General features: G+C 41.5%; 2 protein-coding genes across 3 annotated transcripts in view; one reads left to right on the forward strand and one right to left on the reverse strand.

Annotated features, from left to right (window-relative positions):
• DKK2 (dickkopf WNT signaling pathway inhibitor 2) overlaps positions 1–12,766 on the forward strand; it is a 72,880-nt gene extending 60,114 nt beyond the window's left edge. For both annotated transcript variants that reach the window (XM_050944548.1, XM_050944547.1), the window contains 3 exons: positions 7,837–7,987; positions 9,037–9,186; positions 9,759–12,766. In XM_050944548.1, the coding sequence (XP_050800505.1) occupies positions 7,837–7,987; positions 9,037–9,186; positions 9,759–10,009 (552 nt within the window). In that variant the 3' untranslated portion in view covers positions 10,010–12,766. The remainder of the gene's footprint in view (positions 1–7,836; positions 7,988–9,036; positions 9,187–9,758) is intronic.
• The window catches only part of NPNT (nephronectin), a 665,225-nt gene that overhangs the window by 69,958 nt on the left and 579,976 nt on the right, over positions 1–15,291 (reverse strand). The gene's annotated exons all lie outside the window — the stretch shown is intronic.

Below are 15,291 nucleotides of genomic sequence, written 5' to 3' on the forward strand. Positions count from 1 at the left end.
CACTTCTCCTAAAACTGGCTTATTTGCAGATATGGTACCCTTTTCCAGAACAGAGTGAGAAATTGTTGTGAATGAAATCGGAGGGTGCAGACAGTACCATCATTTTCACAGCTGCTAGCAACTTGTGCACAGTTACTGGCGCCGGGGGGGGGGCATTATTTTTCATTCTTGTATCTAAAAGAAATCCTAGATAGTAGATCAAGTTCGCAACCAGTTACTATGTGCTCATGAAGGCGAGTAAGGGTATAGGAAGGGAATAAGAACCCACTTATTCTCCTACATGGGCTACATGGACCTGCACCCAGAATGGATGGACAGGGAGTAGGTGGGCAGGGATGAGAAATAAGGAGAGTCTTGGCTGCACCCCTCAGCACACTGTCCAACACAGCGTGGAGGGTGGGGAAGTGGTGGAATATTCTGGCACAGCAATGGGATGGGGGAACAGGGAGGAACTGTGACTTAGATTGTTGTCTGTGTGGCACAAGGCTTGTGGGGTTACAGGTTGGGGGCAGCACTTGCCCTCACTCAGGGATACACCAACACACGCAATCTGGCCCTGTGTTGGCTGTACTGCCATCTTCACAGCGTTATAAACAGCTGCAGAGAGGGCAAGCTGAAAAGTTAAGGGAGTTATTGGTGCAGGAAAAGAATGAGAGTCAGTGCCCCCCTTTGTGGCGTAGCAGTCAACCCCCTTGGCTGAAGGGGGCTTGCTTCTGCTGGCACAGACTGAATGTGGCCCATCTCTTAATCCTCACAACACTGCAGAGAGGTGGGTAAGTGTTATTACACCATTTTACAGACTGGGGAGAGAGGCTACGTGGCTGAGCTTGTGACTACTCACCAAGGGCCCAATCTGAAGTCAGTGGGTATTCTGCTTCAGTGAGAGCAGGAACAGCCAATTCCACAGCCAAGATTAGCACTCAAGGAATTCCTGGCTAACCCCAGCCTCTCACTGAACCCATGGCTTCTCTCTTTCTCTCACTATCAAATTAAGGAAGAAAATGAGAGCTGAACAAATGATTTGCGGCCAATAGTTTTCTTAAAGGAATTAGCCTCATTTTCTTCTTGCAAACATCTGAGAGCAAATCATGATTTCCGCAGTGGAGGAGCTGATTGCCTGTCTGCTTGCACACAATGCTCACTTTAGCAGAAGCGTCAGCTATAGCATTGTTCACGAGCAACTGTGCTTATGTGAAGTTGAGAGTTGGCAGTACAGTGAAGAAGCTGCGTAGGCAATGAAGAGTTGTAACAAGCTCCCCTCTCATCCACAGATTTTGTGGCCTCAGATAACAGGCAGCACTAAGGAAAGTGGTATATAATAGCCATTTCCCACTCATATCCCATTTCTCATACAGCCCCAGCCTGTTAGCCAATGCTTAAATTGAAATGAAAGAGGTGCCAGGCAAGCAATTTTTTACGTTTATAACTGACGCAGCAAACCTAGAGGTGCCAGGGCAATGAACTGCCAAGCCTAGAGGTGCCAGGGCTTGGCCCCGGCACAAATTAAGCACTGGTGTTAGCAATAGTTATTCCACAACAGTGAAAATGCTCGCACCCCGTGCTGGCCACTTCAGCTAGCCTCAGACAGTTTTCTTAAGGAACTGCAAGTGGAGAATCTACTTACTGCCCTCAGAGGAAGCAGCAAATAGTGACATAGTGGGATTCCACATATGATATGCTGGACTACCCTATGAGCAGCATGTAGCCACACAATAGTCCTATCTGCAATGCTCCATTCATTCCTAGAAAGACAACAGCTAGAACTTGACAGGGGCAGAGTGGTTGCTTGTTTGCCACTTGTTTGAGCTTCCTTCACACACAGGAACTCAAATTAATTTAGGGGTAAGGAAGGAGTTGGGCAGAAAGGGGGCAGTTCAGGGCAAAAATGTTCAGAAAAATGTATGTCCTCTAAGGTATTTCTTATTGCTTGTCTGATGCAGTGTTCACCCCATATCAGTTCTGAAGAGGTTAAGGTGGCAGGTAGGCCAATTATCCATATAGGCCCACCATCTGGAAAGATAGTCTTTGCTCACCTGACTGGCAGAGCAATGTAAGAGCCTGCAAGGCTTTATAAAGGAGAAATTGCACATGAAGGAGCAGCTGCTCCCAAGTATGGTGAGTCCTGTGACAGGAAACCGGTCACCAGCCACAGGGAACACATAAGAAGGGCCCTGTGGATGATCCACATGCATTTGTAGGCAGCTTTTGAGAGGGTAGCTCTGGATGCGGGCTGGGACAAGGAGATCTGGGCCCAATGTCTAGTGCCCTATTTGACTGGGAAGGCAAAGGTGGCCTATATGGCTTTAACAAATGTGCAAGTGAGAGACTGAATTGGTAAAGGTGGCCATCCTGGATAGGGTGGGCCAACCCATTGAAAAATATAGAAATTTTGAACTACGAGTTGGATGTGGGAGTCCACATCCTTTTGCCCAGAGGCTGAGGGACTGGACCACCCATTGGCTGAGGGAAATTACGGACACTTTGATCCTTGAACAGATTCTACAGCGCCTCCCCAAGAACACTCAAGTATGGGTCAGATAACATCAGCCTACCACAGTGGACATGGCTGTTAAACTGAAAGAAGAATTCATAGAGGTGGACCTCCCCAGGAAAGATGGCTGACTATAGGATCGAACCAGGATAGTAGACAGATGGCCCCAACTTGTTCCATTGGGCACAGATTGGAGCCCATTTCCATTTGAGATGCGGTATGGTGCCAGGGGGCCCAAGCAGTGGAAAATGTAACCCACGCTGGAAGAAATAAAACCTGAGTTGGGGGCGGGGGGAATACTGAAACTGGAAGGATATGGATTGGTAAACACTGGACCTAGGACAGCAAACCATCAGGAAGGGAAAGAAAGTGAGGTCTCCTGAGAAACGGGGAAAGATAAGAAAAATATGGAAATAGAGGCAGAAGAAACAAATACCCCAAGCCTGGTAGCCAGGGTTGAGAGGTCATCAGGTCTCCCCCTCCACCCATACACCGGAAGGACAGAGCCCAGATATCGTTTGGAGGGCTGGGAGAAACAGCGACCCTGAGCAACCAGGTGGAGGAAGGTAGGCCCTAGGCCCTACCTACCACAAAGTAAAGGGGTTTAGGATAGGGAGACTGATCCCATAGTTTGCCCATGATATGAGGACCTATGGGCAGAAGCAGAATTGTGGGGGTGACCTCTTCCCATCAAATGCAATTTCTGTGGGTGAAGAATGGATGGACTCCACAAGGGGACCCCCAGATGACCATCCGGGGAGTGAGGAGAGACTCCAGCAGAGTAACACCTCAGGCAAGGAAGGAAGACCCAAGGAAAATAAAAAAACAGGACCTGCAGCAAGAAGGGGAGATCAGTGACAGAGAACTGGGAACCAACAACTAAGTCAGTACTCTTGTCACTTTAACACCAATTAATTCCCCTCAGGCTGGACCTCACCAGGCCTAATTAGTGGATTAGAATGGACTAGGGGAGCACTGGTGAGCAAATTGCCCCGTTAATGAAGGCGGTATAAGAAGTCTCAGTAGGGAAGTGCAGAGAAGAGAGGCAAGCTAGTAGAACCAGAGCTAGGCAGGATCTCTGGGTAGAGAGTGATCTTTTCCCTCTCCTCTCCTTGGCAGAGAACTGAGAAAAGATTGAAACTGTAAATGCCTATGGTGTATGGATCAGTAAGGTTGTGGGATGTTTAACAAGTGAAGGTCTCGGAGTCTGTGTAGACAGAGCAGAAGACAAGAGAAGGACATTGCCCTATCACAGCTTGTACCAAAAGTGGAAAAATAAGGATTAGTTTTACCACAAACTATGTCCTGATGTTTTCAGCCAATACTGCTGATGTTTTCAAAACTAAAAATAATTCACTTTTGAGGTTTTTTCCATGGCCCCTTTGTGATTTCCCCTGAATATTCCCATGACTCATTCACAGCCCTTGGTATTATGAATGCAGCAGAATCACTGTTTCAGGGGGTCTTTTTTTAGAGTTAATATCCATGGCTGAAACAGGATAGTCTTTGAGGACTGATCCACCTGAATGCCATAACACAAATGGAGAGATGCACTTCCAGAGACACCCCTTGGAAAGCAACATTCAAACTCTCTGGTTGCAGGGTCCTCTACTCCAGCTGTAGTTCAAAGAAGTCTTTGAAATGTGGTTTCTTGCCACCAAATCAGCAATATCCATTATGAATAGGCTCACAACAGACTGAAACTGTGAGCAGGGGTGGAGAGGAGGAGAGCAGCAAACCCTGTAAAAACAAAGCATCTGTTATTAGATTTACTAATGCAATTTGAGCTTCCAACTTCCTGTCGTAGATCCAATCTGCTTTATTCTGTGGTTTTATTCGAATGACCAAGTCTAATTTTGGGCTGAAAACATGAAATGAGTGTATCTAAATGAAGCTGCAGCGAGTGCTAAATATTATCTATCAGTTTCATTGAGGTTCCTATATAATCAGAGCTGTGCTGAGTGGATGAACACTTAGAACCATTGAGAGCGACATGGTGCCCCATAGCTGGGGAGTCGCAAGAGCTATGGTGAGCATGCTGCTCTTTGTGCAGCGGGCCTATCTCTGCTGGCCTGGTTGGGGAAGGAAGACTTGCAGGGTGAATTATGGCCCTGCCTCTTCCCTGCCCTTTTTGGGTTAATTTGCGCCCCCAGGGATGCATGGAGGAAGCAGTCCCTGCAGTTCCCCAAATGCAAGAGCTGTGCTCATCCCCTGTCCTTGTGTGGGGTGGAAGGATCCTGGCTGTCTGCCCCCTGCATACCCACACAAGTACAGGCACAGGCAATTTATCCCTGAACAGTTACCTGATTACCCAACCCCAGCAGTCAATGTAGTGAACCATGATCAAGGTCACTACTTGAATAAGTTTCAGCCTTTACATTTTCCACAACAAATGAACTCAGCACAGGACAGTAGAACAGCTGTGCTAATTTACCATTGTGTGAAAAAATACATTTTCCATGATTTGTATAATTCGATGGTTTGAAGTTTTATTTATAAACTGGATCAGCCACTGTTGATAATGGTACATTTCGTAACACGACGAAAAATTCCATCTCAGGCTTTAAATTATTTCCACTCATTTGACACATCACTGACAAACAGCTGACTCTCTCAAAACCAGTGTCTCCAGGCAGAGTGTTACAATGAAGACAAAACTCAACCCATAAAAAAGGATAAGGCTGTGAAGTGATGCAAACCAACAGAACCCAGGAAACTGAAAGCTGAGGCTGATGCTCTGTTAATTTCCCTCACTCTTATATTTAAAAAAAAAAACAACAACAAACAAACAAAAAATGAGATGCAAAAAGTTTTGGTTAACTTTTTAATTTAAAAGATACTGTTTGGATTACCTTCACACTCTGTAGTGGCATTTCCTGCTTAACTGAAATCAGGAAGTACCCTACTGGAAATCTCACAGGAAAGCCAGTTAGCTCTTTAGGGCTTTCTAGCCAAATTCCTAGGTCAAAGGGGCTGGGATAACTTCAGATAAGTACTTATACTTTATTAAGTTTTGCCAAACCAAATCATGACACTGCTTGGTGGAGGGCTGATTTATGGGAGATTTATAGTGTGATTACGCAATGACTAAAGGGAACGTAACTGTCTACAAATACGGAAGAGGGTAAACACCAAAGGACAGATTTTCTCTGGTCCTTGAGTAGGAAAGTGGACATACAGGATCCCTTTACTTTCCTCTGCAATTCCCATGGAAAGGCAACGGACAGTTGCAGTTCCTGTGCTCAAGAAGCATGATCCAGAATCCAGTGAGGTCAAGTTGGAGTTTTCCATGACTTAATAGGCACTGGATTATATCCAGTAAGCCCAGAGATTGCTTTCCTCATATATCCCTGAAAACAAGTGCTTGGAGATAAGAAGGGGGCCATGGCTCCATCCCCTCGTTGCAGCAACTTGTAGAGCTAGATATGCTTATTGCAGCATAGGCTGCATACTTCTCCTGCATCCTGGGAGCTCAGAGAGGGATTGTGCTCCCTGAGATTCCTGGGTATGCACTGAAAGTCAAGCCAGGTTGGTTTAGGGAAATCAGATGTAGATACCCCATACAGTAAGGAGTAGGATGAGGAAGCTCCTGGTTAAATGCATCCCCCTCATTTAAATTACCAAATTCCAGTCAGCCCTCCAAGCACCTTTTCTCCCTCCACTATCCATGAAGCAGCAGTGTCAGCTTCTGAGGCGGCTACAAAGGAGAAAGAGTAAATGCCACTGAGTGAAATCTGGTAAATTCAAATTTTGAAAAATAGCCAAGTGTTTATTCGTTATTACTACATGTTCATATGTGAGAAAATGGCCTTTTTAAATACTGCACATTGTGCAGGGAGCGAATTCTTTGGTTGGGAAACGGGCTTTGGGGATGTCTACATTGAAATCAAAGGTGTGATTTGCAGCTCAGGTAGGCATAATTGAGCTAGCTGTAATCTAGTTAGTATGGCTAAAAATAGCAATGAAGACTGCAGCACAGGCTTCAGTGCATAGGCTGTACAAGCCCAGCAAATAATGTGGTAAACAAATAATTGCATTAATCATTTTAACTATTTTCAGTAAAAAAAATTTTGGGGAAATTATTTCAAAAATTCCTCAACATTTTTTGACAGTTGTTGGGAAACTAATTTTTCTCTCAGCACTAGTTCTGAGAGACATGTTAATATCCCAAATCCAAAAAGTTAAATAGAAAACTAAATAAAATATTGAATATAGTTTTAAAGCACATGTGTGGAAAGTCTTGAATTAATTAATGTGAGATAACAACAACGATATATATTTGCTTGTGTAAGTAGCGCATATTAAATTATCCTTTCAATCAAATACAGCAGTGATGCACAATGACAGCTGCTTGGGAGCCAGTGGTAGGATTTCTGGAATGGGCTGGGGTCCTTGTTTGGGTCTCATGGAAGCATTATGTTGGACCTGAAAGGACAAAGCTTCTTCTTCTCTCTCCTTAGGGCCATATTCCACTGTTCTTACATGAAAAAGGGTCAAAGAGAGGTCTTAGTGGAAGAGAATTATGGTTTTGATGAGTACAGGAGTGTTCCATGTGTTCCTTTCTTAGTGGCTGTCAGGCTAGGAGCATGTTGATACTATTTGCTTTCAAAGTATCCCACTGATAGGTGTCAGTGGGAGCAGTGTGCATGCAAAAGAAGAATTTGTGCCAGTGTGAGAGTATTCAGTGTAAATATCATGAGCTTATGGGAAAGGTCTCTTCGTCTATGTTCTTGACCATGACTTTGGAACCTTTCAAAGTAAAGATGCCACCTAAGTATTTAGCCCAGATTTTAGACAAGATCCAGTGCAGAGGACACTTTGGGAGTTTTACTATCTTCCAGGTGGATCTCCACCAAAGATAAAACTGTTCATTCCTTACTTTGGATTACTGAGGTTTTATGAATTAATTACAGGCCTCAATAACTTGGAATGCATTAAAAACACAGGCCAGATTCTATCTTGCACCAAGATATGCTTGGTCTAAGAAGGAATAAGGCTATCAAGGAGCTGGTTATGGCTTCCTGATTCCCTGGTTATGGCTTCCTGCCACAGCTCCAACATCAGCTAGAGCAGCCTGTGGGCTGCTCTGACTTATAAAAGCTGGCTGTAGTCCCTAAATGACCATATGCCAGCTGTAAATTGCCATAGAGAAGCACACTTTCATTTCACCCCCTTGTAGCACCTTCTTGGATCTGATAAATTCTTCCCCCTTCCACCTCCCCCCGAATATACCTCTCACATTTAGTTTTTCTTGCTTTCGTTTTGCTAATGTGATTTGAACTATATGAATTAAGAATTATTGTGCATTACTACATTATTTTAAATCCTTCTTTTTTCTTGACCAGGCATACCCTTGCACTAATGATAAAGAATGTGAAGTTGGGAGGTACTGCCATAGCCCTCATCAAGCTACATCTGCCTGCATGATCTGCAGAAGGAAAAAGAAGCGTTGCCACAGAGACGGCATGTGCTGCCCTGGGAACCGTTGTAACAATGGTACTTAAGCAGCTCTTCTTGTTTTCCTTTTATATATGACAGTGACTGGTTTAATGGCATATATTGAGAACATATGTAAGCAGAGGACATGTGTAGCAGTAGTTCTGTTTGAGTTACCACAATTCCTTCTTCAGACCAATAGGAAACATGTCAAAAAACTTATAACAACACAGGGCTTGTATAAATATGTCCTATGCTTTCTACCTTGTGATTAGAAGAGATTCTGTGATTTTGCTCTGCTAGTAAGAAACCTAACACATGATTGTTAGGCAACTGTATGCCTTATTTGAGGGTGCAGTTATTTTGATTGCATGCTCAAACTGTATTTGTATGTGGCAGTAGGAAGTTCGATGCATAACTAGCCATTTAGAGTGTAGTCGTTCAGTGTCTGGTCAGATTCACGACTCTTGTGTTAATGCAACGCTAATACAATGTCAAACACAGCAGGGGAATGTTTACTATTTTTTTTAAATCCTCCTTTTCATTAAATTTTCTGTAATGTCATAGTACATTTCTATTCATTTAAGGTATTGCGAACCACCTCTCTGACCCCCTGTCCTTTTAGATGTTTATTTTTTTTAACAAAACCTATATTTCGTGACTAAACTATGGGTGGCTGACAGATTACTTAAAATATGGATTAATTCACTGATTCAATAGCAAACTGGATAATCATTCTTTTTCAGTAAATGGAAAGAAGCAAATTCATCCGTGGTGTTACTCCACTAAAACGATGCCTTGGAAGTTATATTCTTGTTATTGTTTATATTGCTGATGCCCCACCTGAGATTGAAGATCCTGTGGTATGAGGTTTTGGAGTCCCTGCTCCAAAATGCCTGGAATCCAAATAAGACAGACATACGGTGGGAGGGGAAATACACAGGCACAGAGAGGTGAAGTGATTTGCTCAAGGTTACTAGCAGAGCTGTGAATAGAACCCAGGCCTCCTGAATTTCAGTTCAGTGCCCTATTGACTGACAACACTCCCTCTCAGCCTCTACCACAGCCTTCTAATAGGCCTTCCCATTTCTAACATCTCATTCCCATAGGTATTTGCATACCAGTAACTGAAAGCATCCTTACTCCACACATCCCCGCTCTGGAAGGACCACGCCACAAGAAAAATGGTATTTATTCTAGCAAGGACTTGGGATGGCAGAATCTAGGGAGACCACAGTCCAAGCTGTCACACATAAAAGGTAGGATTGCTTTTGCAATATAGTCCAGTTCATTCACCTCACTGTAGAAAGACAAGCTACAGCAACGCAGACTAGACTGATTTACAGTGATCTGCTATGAAATGCTGGGAGGTCTGGGATTGTCATCATCTGTATATTTCAGGAATTCACAGACCACAAACGATATTATACCAATTTGCTTGTATATGTCAGTCATAGCCTCTGTGCTCGGAATAGCATTTGTTCCTTTACTGTAAGCCATGTGTCAGATGTGGTGGGAAAGTGTATTTTCCAGTTGCGCAATCTGTGCAGGCCGCACCTTGCTTCTCTTGTGATGATCATGCAATATATAACACATGCCTTTGTGACCATGAGGCTTCATTAATTGACTTTCTCCTTATCAGGCCTTACAGTCGATTGTATTGGTATCCTCCTTGCACCTCTCTAACTCCCCTCAGGCCTTGGCGTTTATGTACTTCAAATACCTGCTGATGAGTATCATATCCTCTGTTTCTTAGTCAACATTGAACCAGACTGTTCTGAATCTATACGTTCTGCCTCAGACACTGAAATATTTTGTTGGCTTTTCTTAGGGCATGAAGGAGACCCCTGCTTACGATCATCAGACTGCACTGAGGGGTACTGCTGTGCTCGCCATTTCTGGACCAAAATTTGCAAACCTGTGTTGCATCAGGGGGAGGTGTGTACCAAACAGCGCAAGAAAGGCTCTCACGGCTTGGAGATTTTCCAGCGATGTGACTGTGCTAAAGGGCTGTCTTGCAAAGTATGGAAAGATGCCACTTATTCTTCTAAATCAAGACTTCATGTATGTCAGAAAATCTGAATGAGGATTGGAAAAATGTTACTAATAGACTGTGAATTTGTGTATTTGCATTGCAACATGGTCGGAAATGAGGATTGTAAATAAACACAGAATGGTTAAAGTAATGATTGTGGTAGGAATAGAAATCACCCCAAACTGCATTTGTTTTGAACTGGAAGTGAATGCGATGGCAGCTGGAGTTTTTCCATTATGCAACTTCTTTGTGTAAATAATTTCGACAGTTTGTGGAAAAAAACTATTATAAAAAAGCACAATGGAAATTATTGACATTTATCAAGCTGCATGGTCCCATGACTTTTCAAGAGTTCAGTGTTAGGGGTGGGATAGGTTTCCACCATGGTAATAGACTGTTAAATAAATTGTATACAGCATATTCCAACACAAAGCAGTGCTTTACAGAAAGACTTTCTGTCAACACATTATTGGCTACTAAAATATTAGTGATAAATCGCAGGTGTTAGAGATGGGAATAAAAGTTACTGTGAATGTCCATACACCTTGTTAATCAGGGCTGTCACTTGAAAAAGGAAAACACTCCTGCAGGGCAAGAGTGCTGGATTTTGCAGGCCCCAGTGGGAGTGGCAAAATCTCACCACACAGTGATTTCAAAACACCAGTGGCAGTTCTTCTGATCAGAGGCATTTAAACAGGGTTTTTTTTTGTTTAAAATATATATATAATTCTATAAATATTTAAACTGAAATGCCTTAATCGGTTCATCTTCAGTTACTATAATTAATAGCTTGTATTTGTCTCGGTATACTGCTAGCATACATGGGCTGAGCAGATAAAACAAAATATGTGCATGATGCGTCCAGAATGATACCCATTCAGTTGCTCGTAGACCTACTAAATATAGTTTTCTTGTCAGAACATGCTTGCATTATGGATAGTTCCATAAAGGTAATATTTTGAAAAGTTATGAACACCTGAATATGGAAGGTTGTAACATAAATTGTTTTGCAACCTTAACTATATGAGATGCTGCCTGCATCTTCTACAATTAGATTGTATGCTAATAAATTACATGTTTTATACTATAACAGTAACAATAGGCTGTTAGTGTAAATCTGGTTCTTCCATGATTTGGAGAAGCTAAAATGGATTGGATTCACCTTTCACAGTCAGCAAAAAATTAAAAAGTTGACTTTTGCAAGCATCTCATCCTCTCTCCTAAAGAACAGACAGTAACATGTGATGCTGTCATCTATGACATGCTGCGAGCCGTCATGTGATGTGACACAACAGCTCAGACTGAAAAGAGAATAGGTTCCGGTTGAATGCATGTTAACAGTTTGGATATTGTTGTGAACAGTGGATTCACATTGACTACAGTGGATAAAGAAATCTGTTAACATAACTACCCTGTTCGTGAACTGGCTAAAACGAAGGATGTCCACCATCTGACTTCTCTCTTAATGTCTTTGCATCTCCTCTTACTTTGCTCACTTATTTTAAGGAATGTTATCTGTGTAAACATAAGTAAAGAGACTGGAATTTCTTTTAAAAATAGCAGATTATATAATTAACTTACTGAAATATTTGTTTCCGCATTTTATAAGACAATGGCTGTCCCCTTTGGTTAATCAGTTCCAAACAGCTTGTGTACAGCAGAGTAGTTCACTTTAATTGTGAAGACCAACTTTTGACTTCCCCCCTCTCCCTCTTTATGGCACCTTTCCCCTCCCTTGCATTTCTGTACCAGTGCCTTTTGTGCAAATAATGGTTCATATACATCTTCTGACTCAAACTTTCTTACTGGAAATCATATCTGAACTACGCTTCCTGTATCTCTGATAAGAATCTAAATTCCAACATATATACCGGATTAAAGAGAATGATTTATAGGATAATATATTTCATATGCAAGCCACTTTTTATTGTTAAAAAGGGAATGGTCTGTAGAGATAGGCTCTCTTATTCCTTAAAAAGTGATGATCCGATTCCAGTCTCACTGTCACAAGTGCTACATTACTGCAACTCCAGTGACTTCAATGGAGTTACTTCAGTGCAACTGAGAACAGAAATAAAGTCTGGAAAGTGAATCATTTCAGCAGAACAACTGAAATATAGAGGTCAATTCCGAAACCCTTTTGTACACCATAACAGCACATGCATATAAGATCAGTCTCACTGACTTCAGTGTGTCTACTCCATGTGAGTAGGGAGTTGAAGAATTGTCCCCCCTAGTGATTTGCATCTTACGTTCTGACTTCTGCATAACCTCCCCTTCTCCGCACAAAACGTAGTATTTGGACTAATTTATTTACAGGAAATGTTTAATGAGATATATTTTCTTATAGAGATATTTCTTACAAAAAGCTTTGTAGCAGAATATATATGCTGCCTGATGACTTTGTAATTTAGAAAAATAATGTATAATAAGATGAAATATATTAAATATCCTTTTTCCCAAAAATATTTACCCACATTCCTTGCCTGCTGTTTTAGTGTAGGTCTTTATTGAATAGGGTGGATTGGAAGATATACTCAGTATTGCCAAAACCTCATGAGTAAGGCCCCAAAATAAGTAGATTGGCTTAAAAAATCATTAGATATTTTTAAAAATTGGGATTCTTTTGAGTTGTCATCTGGTTTCTGGATTTATAGGGTGCATTTGTTTCATATTTTCATATTTTTTACAGCACTGAGAGGGTTAGAAACTTTTTTTTAAAGCTGAGGTTTTCAGGCAGTCTCTTGACTGCCACAGTTAAAAAAATAATAATAAAAAAAGCCTACCAAATATTATGAAACTTTCCATAAAAGAGTTGGCAACACTGTATACTATACAGGCTGGATGCTGAAGTCAATAGGAGTTTTGCCATTTACTTTAATACACATGCCTCCAGAACAAAAAAAAAATTATTTTAGCTGCTCATTCAAGAAGGAGCTATTTCCACTTTTCAATTAATGGTATCTGTTCACTGATATGTGGTATATATGCAACTGAGAGGTGAATTTGCCCCATAGGCTATCAAGAATAACTACTTTTTAAATAAAAATATCCCCATCTGCATGCATATAATATTCAGAGTCTAGGAAATCAAACAGAATAGCTGGTCAGATACCCAGTGATCACTGTGGTAAGAGAACACAGATAGAAATAGCCAGAGATTGTACTCAAACAATATGGCATATTGATATTAATCACAGCATGATTATTCTTGAAAACCTGTGAGAAAAAAAGTAAAGAAAACTGACATTTACCAAGGAAACTTCTGTTTCAGCCAAAAAAACCCATTTTCCATCAAAAAATTTTGTTGGATATTTTTTTTTAACCAGCTCTAGTCAGCAGATGAGGCTGGGAGAAGGGAAAAAATTTTCTTCAACAGTTTTGCTCTTTGTATTAACGGCCATTGTCAGAGTTGCTAAGCGGTGTATTTCCTCTCATCCTTCTCGTGCCCTCTCACTGCTCTGCCAGTCAGCTGCTTACCTGCTCAGTGCAGGGTGGTAGGAGATGAGAGAGGCATAGGGAGTGATTGAAGGAAGGAGGGACAAGACTGAGGTGATCAGGTGCTTGGGGTATGGATTCCTCTGCTGACACTTCCTCCCTACACAAAGGCCTAAGGACAGGGGAGAAAGGGAGCTGTTGCAAAGAATATGCAGAAGAGAATCTGCTGTGTGAGATTCATGCAGATCATCCTTAAGGGTTTATAATACAGTAAGAATGGAGTGGGATGGAAGTAAAGCCTAGAGCGGGGAACTAGAATTTCTTGGGTGAGAGGCACAAACTAGGAAAAATTCTTTTAAAAAATGTCATCAACTCTGCTATTTCCCCTGGCAGCACCAGGCATTGCTTTCTTGCCTAGTCAAACCTCAGTGTTTCTACAGGTTTTGGATGTGTCCAAACTTTTGAGAAAAACACTTAGTTTGGGCAGAGTTAGCATAGACAACAGCCTGTTGGTGGCCTAGGATTCCCAGTCCACCTCCTTCTGCTGAAAGGCAGCTGCAAAGGAAGGAAGAGAAGAAAGCAAGAGGTGGCTGCTGCTGTACTGCAGAACTCCATCTGTTCCCTTAGCTATTACTCTGAGCACCACTGCTGTGACTGACCTTGATGGATCTGCAACATAGAGTGGATCTCACTGGAAACTTGTTTATGCTGGCAGTTCTGTGTTATTTTTGGAGCTGCTGTTGTTATTGCACAAGTGTCAATGACTTATTTACAAATGTCTGGTACAAATAAAATCTTTGTTTTGTACAGTACCAGCTTGCTCTTAGACTGTTTAAAAGTAATTTGGTGCATGATGCATTTCCTAAAGCGGAGGAATGAATCTTCATGTAGAAATTAACATTTTGAAATATACCAAGATCATTTTTAAAGAAAAATACAATTTAGAAACGTAGATGCTAGCAAAAAAACACCCTACCCCACAATTAACATAAAAATACTTTTCAAAATGATAGGCAGATTACAAATGTTAGCCCTGGGCTCCCAGGTACACCTGGGACACACATTCCCCTTTCCTATTGTCAAAGCTGCTCAAACGGTAATTAACAAACCAAAAATGTTATGAATTTAGGCCCCCTTTGTTTTCCAGTGATCAATTCACAAAGCCTTTTTGAGACTGCCTATGTTTTTCATCCATATTTGCTGACTAGTTTGGACTAATGATTTTTAGACTGTGGATGGTTTGCAAACTGATTAGTAACTGTTCATGACAACTAACCAGAAATCACAAATTGGGAATAGCCTGGTACTGGTTCCACTTCCTAACTGAGTGACTGACATTTTCACAAGAGAATAACAAATGTAAACAGTCATGAATAACACACTGAACACACAACACAAATACATTCACGAATGCCAATGACTGGTCAAATATTTGGAAATAACAACCCCATGAGTGGCAGCAAATTCAGATCAAGCCATCTAGTTGCAAATATGTTTAAACCTCTTTTCCTCATTATCTGAGCAGTTCTAGCTATTGTAGTAATATAGTTATATTTAAGATGGAATAAAAAAAATTCAATGTATGTGCTTTCAAAATGTGTTCAGTCAGTTTGTTGGGGGGAAGATGAAAAGTGGCTGAATTTTAACCTTTCAAATATGGCATGCAGCTAGCCAGTTGTCACAGAGGAAAAGTTGCTTTGCATGGTCCAATAAACTAGTGGTTTAAGCCATTTAAAAGTTATTATTGTTTGAAAGTCAGTGCTGATTACCATTACTACTGAATGAAATGGCCCTGCCTTTAAACTAGGTGGAGATGGGTGTTCATACAAAAAGTGATATCAAGACAATAAATCCTATAACTTCACTAAAGACAATGAAATTACACAATTTT

The sequence above is a fragment of the Gopherus flavomarginatus genome, chromosome 3, assembly GCF_025201925.1.
Source record: "Gopherus flavomarginatus isolate rGopFla2 chromosome 3, rGopFla2.mat.asm, whole genome shotgun sequence".
Lineage (NCBI taxonomy): Eukaryota > Metazoa > Chordata > Testudines > Testudinidae > Gopherus > Gopherus flavomarginatus.